This window comes from Lipotes vexillifer, unplaced genomic scaffold (genome assembly GCF_000442215.2).
Source record: "Lipotes vexillifer unplaced genomic scaffold, Lipotes_vexillifer_v1.1 scaffold670, whole genome shotgun sequence".
Classification (NCBI taxonomy): Eukaryota; Metazoa; Chordata; class Mammalia; order Artiodactyla; family Lipotidae; genus Lipotes; species Lipotes vexillifer.
Genome location: NW_006778108.1, coordinates 777159 through 785679, shown reverse-complemented (window position 1 = coordinate 785679; position 8521 = coordinate 777159). Strand labels below are relative to the sequence as shown.

Sequence of the window (8521 nt, the reverse complement as noted above, 5' to 3'; positions counted from 1 at the left end):
TTTTTTTTTTTTTTTTTTTTTTTGTCGTACGCGGGCCTCTCACCGTTGTGGCCTATCCCGTTGGCTCACGGGCCCAGCCGCTCTGCAGCACGTGGGATCCCCCTGGACTGGGGCACGAACCCGTGTCCTCTGCTTTGGCAGGCGGACTCTCAACCACTGCGCCACCAGGGAAGCCCCCCTATAGTTTCTTTTTAACAAATCTAATGTTTGTATCTCCTTTCAATCAAAATCCTTGGTCCTCAGCGGCAGCAACATAATTACTCATGTATTATCCCACAATACACAAACAGAAATCCCAGGATAACTACACTTATCATCAAAAATATGATTCCTGAACCCACAGTATCTTTGCTCTGTAGTTCTTTTTCTCCTTAGGCTAGATTCCCCCTGGCTAAGGAATTAGCACGTGAGGTCTTTTCTCACCATGCGGCACACAGGTTCATTTACTTCAACTTACTTTTGTGTTTTAGGATAGTTAATAAAAATAATTTTGTTTTATTTTTGTGTAACTTATTTTCATCATTCTAAAGATGATCTATATAGATCAAGGTGTTTTTCTAGAAATCTAGCTTCTCTCCCTGTCTCTTCCACTTCATCTTCTTTCTCCATAGGTAACCTTTCGAAAACTAAATACGCTATCCTTTTTATCTTGAAATACAAGTGGTAGCATCCCGTGTATACTTTTCTCCACCTCACATTTCCCACTTAACGAACCCTGGCCTCTGTCCACAGCAGTACATGGAGACCTTCCTCATTCCTTTGCCAGGGACATCCCACTCCGTTGTGTGGGTGTAGTCTTGTTTCTTTCAGAGAACTGTACCTTTTAGGATTTCTCTGAACTTCCTGTTCTGGTGTCTTCTAGGAATTACATTTTCTGGATGGGTATAGAAAGGAGGTGGGGGGAGGGGACAGTGCCCTGGCTGCTTCTAGAAGCAGCACCTGGTTGTGAGCACTACTCCTGTTTCTTCTTAGTTCTCATCCTGGATGGAGGGATGTGGTGACTTTCTTCTGTACCGAGTGGGTGGGGCTTCTCTTTCTTCCGAGTCACACAATGTCCCTGGTTTCTGTCATTTCACATAGACTCCTTTTGGCTCCCAGGTAGAAGTTCTTCCAGGGTTCGCCAACACAGTATTTTCAGTCTTAAGTTTTTGATGGTGGCATCTGTTTTGTGCGCCCTCATGTTTATGTTCGTAAGGTTTCAGGACGGGGGTGTATCAGAGATTGTGCTTCACGTGCCATTTAAAAACAAACTGCCATATGTAAAAAGTAAATACAACAAAAATTGTAAAAACAGTCTTTTCTCTCCTAACCAACACTGAATTATTTGTGTTGCAGGGAAAAGGACTTGGAAGCCAAATTCATTATTCAAATGGAGAAAAGCAAAACAACAATCACAAACTTAAAGGCAAGTAGCGGCCTGGGCTGGCTCCAGTTCTGTGAGTTGTGTGTTTGTTTCCGTGTCGAACGGCTTGTGGGTAAATACAACAACATCTGTTTCCACAGCCCTCCTTTCTCTGTTCAGTTCACCACGTCAGCTTGTGCTTGGCTTGGGCTTGGTCACAAAGCAAAAGGGTTGATGCTTTGTCTCCTGTCCCGTCCCTGGTTTCGCTGACCTGGGAGCCGGGCCTGAGCCGCAGCTCTGGGAGGTGACCTCATGGGTTTAGCCCCGACCCAGGCATTTCTATTCTCTATCCTGTGGTGGATCCTTAGCCTGGCAATTGGCTCACTGTGAATTATTAAATAAGCTTTGGCCCTAGATTTGTTTTCATTTTTAATGAAAATAACTTTGTAAACTTTGCAAGAGAAGCTGGTATTATTATTCAAAACTCAGAGGATGAAAAATTTTAAAAACTGAAATTTTTTTCTGGAAAAAAGAAAATTGAAAAAAAATCCCAGAATTTTCTAAGATGGCGAGTTCTTTTTGTACTTAAAGTATCCTGTTTTTTTTTCTTTGGTTAGTGAATTTGTTAAGGACCTTGAATACGTTTCACTTAGGGGAAAAATAAGTGTGTGAAATCAATAATAAAGAAATCATGTGCCTTATGTACCCAACCCCATCCTCCTCCGATAGTTGTCATTAGCTCACAGGTTTGGGTTTCAGAGGCCTGGTGCCCCACGGCCAAGTGCAGATGAGTCTCTGGTTGGATTTCTGTTAATTCGTGGCTCAAGGGACTGGACGCTTTGAAATCCAGTTTCAAAGTCCTGCAACTTGATCCCCAGTGATAGAAGCTGGGGAATGTGCCCATCTTCGCATGGGCCGTACTCGGGGCATTTCGAGAGGCCTCCTCTGAGGCTCTGGTGCCCCTTGGCCTGAGGCATTCTCCAGTGGAATGTCTTTCTTTCTCTGCTGCCTGCAGTTCTACCTTCTGGCTCTACTTGGCCCGCACCTGGCTTTCCCTCCTTTGACCTCCCACATCTTCTCACGGTCACTTGTTCTTTCTCGGCTGTTAGTTACCTCTGCTTCGTGTACCTTTGTGTGCTCACAGTGCTGCGGTCAAAGTCATTCAAACATCGTATTTACCGGAACGGAGTGGAGAGACCCGTGGCCTCGGATGAATCTCCTTCCTTTGTGTGTTATGGAATCTGTTTTCCTTGATTACTCTGTTGCTTTTTGAGTTTTACAAAACATTGCCTTGTCTGATATAACCAGAATAGATGCCTGGATTTTTAAACATTTTAATAATAAGAACCTTAAACAATTTTCTTTTTTATAGTATGTATACTATAGTATCTGAATTATGTTGGAAAATAGGATGCCCATTACATCTTTTCAGCATATGTCCAGGGAGCTGTGTGAGGCCTTGGTGGCATATGAAGATTTTTAGACATGACTTTTGCTTCAATTTTGGTATATAGCAAGGTAGACAAGACGTATGCAAACGTATGCAATAGACTCATAATATGATGTGTCCTGGGAGAGTCGTCTCTCAGAGGTGGGAGAATTACTTCTGGATGCAGTGCCCAAGGGGAGCTTTGTGGAAGAGGAGGCATCTGACCTGGAGTTTTCAGTGGGGCCACAAGTTCACACAACTGCTTTCACATTGTCATCTCTGTGAACAGCACCCCGTGGAGTTGTGCAGACTCCAGCAATAAAAAGCATTGAAATCAGAAAAACATAGCGTCTGGCTGGAGTGTCAGGTTCATATAAGGTAATCATGATAAAAAGTCCAGAAAAGTAGCCTTGGGTCATATCGTAGAGAGCCTGAATTGCTGGGAGTTTAGGCTTGCTTGCTTGTTCATTCATTCATTCATTCATTCATTCAGGAGGTGAAGAATTAAATGGATTTGAGTCAGGGTATAAACAATGGAAAATGGTGATCGTTTGTGTACTTTCTATGAAGTTTTTTTCTTGAATTGGACAGATTACTTGTTTGCTGACAGTGCTCTTCACATTATTATTATTTTCCTCTTACACTGTTGTTATGATTGTCATAATCATCTCTTTCTAGATACCAGAAGGAGGGACTGGGGACTCAGGAAGAGAACGGACCAAGACCTTCACCTATGACTTTTCTTTTTATTCTGCTGATACACAAAGTCCAGATTATGTTTCACAAGAAATGGTATGGTATTTTCAAAATCTCTGTTTTGGTTTATTTTCATATTGAGAAAAACATGCCTACCCTAAAACTCTTTAAAGCATCTTGCTAATTTTTTTCTGAATATGATTTATGTAAAATTAGCCTTTGCTAACTTAGCTTTTTGCTTATTATATAGCACCATTTATCTTAAGCCTGAGATGAATTCCATCCCCAAAAGGTTGATTTTTTTTTTTTTTTCACTTCTGAGCATGATGATCATAATTTTTGTTTCAAAACTTGGCAGTGATTACTGTTTTAAAGGAGCTTTGCAAGTAAAGCATTTTTGGGGGGGACATTTAAAGGCATACTTCATTTTACTGTGCTCGATGTTAACGCTTTTTTGCAAATTGAAGGTCGAGGCAATCCTGTGTCGAGTCTGTTGGCGCCATTTTTCCAACAGCATTTGTTCACTTCGTGTTTCTGTGTCACATTTTGGTAATTCTCGCAATATTTCAAACTCTTTCATTAGTATTATATTCGATCAGTGATCTATCATGTTACTATTGCAAAAAGATTACGACTTGTTGAAGGCTCAGATGATGGTTAGCATTTTTTAGCAAGTAAATATTTTTTAATTAAGGTATGTATGTTATTTTTTAGACAAAATGCTACTACACACTTAATAGACTACAGTATCGTATAAACATAACTTTTATTTGCACAGGGAACCAAAACATTTGTGTGCCTCGCTTTATTGCTGTGGTCTGAACTGAATCCGCAGGAACTCCGATGTCTGCCTGTGTGTACTGCTAAGCCTGGCACATAACTCAGTTGGCCTTGAGTCCTGCTGCGATGCAGAGCTTTAGGAGGTACACTTCACACCCAAGTCACATTTCCCCTGCTTGGATGGATCATTGTTGGTTCTAGAAAGAAAGGCTCTGGAAAGCAAGATCGTTTTGTTCAGAATCTTTCTAGAACCTAGAATGAAGCTGGAATTTGTCCAGGAAACCTGTGCTATAGGCTTTTGTGATCTGAAATGCAGACATGAGATGGGCAGATAAGAACAGACCTGAAGATCCTCCCAGGGGGCCATCGCTTGATGGTGTGTCATGTGACCAGAAGGACTAGTGTATTTCCCTGGGTGGGGCAAGCAGGCTGTTGGAGCAGAGCGGGGTTCTGGTGAAACACGGTGTGGGGTAGGGGGGAGAGCATGCCCGCATGGCGGGGCTTCTCCCTGGCTTGTTAACAGCTTCTTAAGAGGCATGGCTTCAGGTCTCCAGGTGTTAAAACGAACGTGAATTCCTGTCCTGCCCGCCCAGGCTTGTGACCCACGCGATGGCATCTTGAGGTGGTATCCTGGTGTAGTTTCTTGTAACTTGGTGTGTCCACATACTAGAATCTCAGCGTTGCCTGGGAAAGTGTTAGAAATGCAGAATTTCAGGAACTACTCCAGACCTACTGAATCAAACTGCATTTTTTAGCAAGATCCCCAGGTGAGTTGCACGATCCTTAGCATTTGAGAAATGTAGTTGGTTTAGGAATGGTTTGTGGAGGAGGCTGGCTTTCTGAGGCGATGTAAGTGTTGGGAGTTCAGATTGGCTGTGCACGTGGAGAAGTTCCACGGAGAGGCCTGGAGTCATAGTATCTGCAAGTTGTTGATTCAGTATTGGGGAAACATAGAAAGGGCAACAGCAGTAGGAATGGGGGCCGTGAGGAGAGATGGGGTGCTGGGCATGAGAGAGGGGCCGGGAGAGGAAAGGTGAACTGATGCTGCTGGAGTGTGCAGGGGAATCAGAAACGCTGCTTGGTGCTCAGGGGTGCTGCCTCGTATAATCCTCACAAAGAACCAAATGAGGTCGACTTTAGCTCCATTTTTCTTTGTCAAGGAGACTCAGCTTAAATAACCTTCTCAAGTCTGTAGGTCTAATCGACTGAATAGTAGCAGAGTTGAGATCCTGGGGCTGATGTATACGGCAGTGGAGATACCCCCGGAAGGTCTTAAGGGTTTAAGGATTGGTGTGTTCTCAGTGACAGGTGGACAGGGCAGCCCTGTTGAATGAATAAATGGATGAGCGAGTGAGCGAAGATGACTTTGGTCCTGAGGTAAGTGGATCAGTCAGTGTTGGTAGCTAGGAGTCTGGTGAGGAACAGAATGTTGCAGCTAGTGGAATCCAGATTTTGGCTTTCAGGTAGGAATGCAAATGAAGTGGCTGGTACGAGGGAGTTTAAGGGAAAAGCTGGTTCATTACATGGTCCTCAGAACATCTTCATTAGAGGATGAATGAAGGGCCATGAAGGTTTCCCTCCTAAGTTACCCAGCGAGTGGCTGGATTTCCCCCCTGTTTAACCTGGATTTGAGGCCTTTTGGGGACAGGGGCTGTGCCGAGGGAAAGCCCAGGGACGGGAGTGGTGGCGTGGACAGCAGGGTCTGGCTCCCTGGAGATGCTCAGCAGGCGTTTGCTGACTGAGAGGCCTCGTCTACGGGTGGGTAGTTCATTTATGGAACAGGTCACGTATCCTGGGTTCAGTGAGAGTCAAGGTCAGGGAAGCAGTAACACGTTTAGCTCTTTTTTTTTTTTTTTTTTGCGGTACGCGGGCCTCTCACTGTTGTGGCCTCTCCCGTTGCGGAGCACAGGCTCCGGACGCGCAGGCTCAGCGGCCATGGCTCACGGGCCCAGCCGCTCCGCGGCACGTGGGATCTTCCCGGACCGGGGCACGAACCCGTGTCCCCTGCATCGGCAGGCGGACTCTCAACCACTGCGCCACCAGGGAAGCCCCCCAATTAATCTTTTAAAGTGAGGGGAAATCTGAAGCATGGAGAATTTCAGAGGGCTTCCTTCGTTACTTTAACCCCACAGATGACAGTTGTAGTGTGGGTTTAAGTCATTGGAAGCCCACATTTAGCTCTTTTGGGAGTTAAAAATAGCTGCCCAGAGTTTAAAAGTAGTTTGAGAATGAAAAGAGTTTTCAGCTGAGCAGGAGACTTTCCCGCTTCAGGTGTCTGCGCTTCAGGGGCTTTAGGTTCCTTGACTCTGGAACCCAAAGTCAAGGAGGAGTCTCAGGTTATTTATATCGTACATTCAGTTCAAAACTGAAAAAGCCTTTGAGATATGTTAGTAAACACTGCTTTTTAGCAGAACCACGTGTTAATAAAACCAACAGAGATCCAGGAACACTCCTAGTGTTTTGTTTTCCTCTTTTCCAGTTTTATTGAGAAATAATTGACATACACCTCTGTATAAGTCTAAGGTGTACAGCATGATGGTTCGCTTTACGTATCTTGTGAAACAATTATCGCAATAGGTTTAATTAATAACCATCCTCTCATATAGATACAGTAAAAAGAAAAGAAAAAAAATTCCTCCTTGTGATGAGAACTCTTAGGATCTACTCTGATAACACCTTTCCTGTGTATCAGGCAGCAGTGTGAACTGTAGTCATCATTGTTTTATATTATATTCCTAGTGCTTATTTCTCCTGTAACTATAAGTTTGTATCTCTTGACCGCCTTCTTCCAAGTCTCCCTCCCCCAGCCTCCCGCCTCTGGTAACCACAAATCCGATCTCTTTTTCTGTGAGTTTGGCATTTTGGGGAAAACACCTATTTTTTAGACACTCTGTTAAAGAGAAGATAATCTTCCTCATCTCTAATTTGAATAGCTGGTGTTGTATCGACTAAAGTTTTCACGCTGCCGGATCCTGCGCAGGAACTGAGCCGACAGTTCTCACCCCTGCTGTAAACGGGAAGATGCAGGCTTAGCGTGATGTCGGCCCTTGTCTTTTTCTTCTTTTTAAAAATCATTTAAATGAAGAGGCATCTTGAGACAATATATCATGCCCATTACTCTACTACAAGTCAAGTTTCCCATAATGTTAAACAAATTCCAAATAAGATGACCGTTACTATTTCTTCCTTCCAAATTAATGTTAGATTTAGAAAAAAAAAATCAGTGAGCCATTTAAGTCCATACTCGTGTCAATTAAAGACCATTAAGTAAGGTCTAATTTTCTTAATTGTTCTCCAGACTACAAAGGGAGGCTTTGATCTCGCACTGCCTGTCCCTTGATTCGACTCCGGAGAAACTTGAAACCTAAAATTTCCCAGTTGACAGCTGGATGGAGAGTCTTTTGTTTTCACAGCGCCCTCTTGTGGGCACTTCCCCTCAAGCGAGGCCCTGCGACGCCTCCCTTTGCTCTGTAAGTCAGCGCTGTAGCCTCTCAGACAAGCAGCAAAGTGGCTCTCGGGGACCCTGGCCAGGAGGGCAGGACGTCAGCCAGTCGAGCAGCCCCTTCCTTCCCTACTTCGGTTTGGTAGACGATGGTAAATCAGTCCTTGGTGGGAGCTGCAGTGGGGTAGCCGGTTTTCCCTGCTGGGAACCCCGTAGGTGTGGGCACCGTCCTGCTGCTTCTCTGGGTCCCCAGCCGACTAGAAGCTGGGACCAAGCCAGGCCTGGGTCTCAGCGCCTCCGGACATGCATTTTCTAGGCCTGTCGTGCGGTCAGGTCCACCAGTGCCAGGCCCCCCGCCCCCTCCGGGGCCCCCTGAGTCTGGAGGAGCTCCAGCTGAGTTAGCTTTCTAGAGACTAAATGAGGAGTAAAGTAGCAGGTGTGGATTTTAACCCTGGGGAAGAATTCCATTTTGAAAACTTTGGGGTTTGGTTTAAATATGATATTTTCCATGACTGTTTTCGCCCCAGACAAAAGTATGAGAGAAGAGCCTTCCTTTATTCTTCCAGAAGCTTTTGGAAGGCTGTTCTTTCTCTCCAGTGGCACTCTGTGAAGTGGTTAAAAGTGACATCTGCCTTTTGGGTTTTGTCTAATCAGAAAGAATTAAAGAAATATTTAAGAGTTTTCCTCCTATTCCGTATATAGTGGTGAAAATGAACCTCAGATGGTTAGTCTGGAGCCCAGAGTCCCCCTGGGATTCCTGGTTCTGCTTCTTCACAGAGAGGTGTGTGTGTGTGTGTGTGTGTGTGTGTGTGTGTGTGTGTGTGTGTGTGTG

The 8521-nt window shown here is 44.6% G+C and overlaps 1 protein-coding gene across 1 annotated transcript in view; it reads left to right on the top strand.

Moving 5' to 3' along the window:
- Nucleotides 1-1342: 1342 nt before the first annotated feature.
- The window catches only part of KIF16B (kinesin family member 16B), a 277180-nt gene continuing 270001 nt past the window's right edge, over nucleotides 1343-8521 (top strand). Inside the window, exons 1-2 of the mRNA XM_007451451.1 lie at nucleotides 1343-1405; nucleotides 3450-3563. Of these exons, the coding sequence (XP_007451513.1) occupies nucleotides 1370-1405; nucleotides 3450-3563 (150 nt within the window). The 5' untranslated portion in view covers nucleotides 1343-1369. The remainder of the gene's footprint in view (nucleotides 1406-3449; nucleotides 3564-8521) is intronic.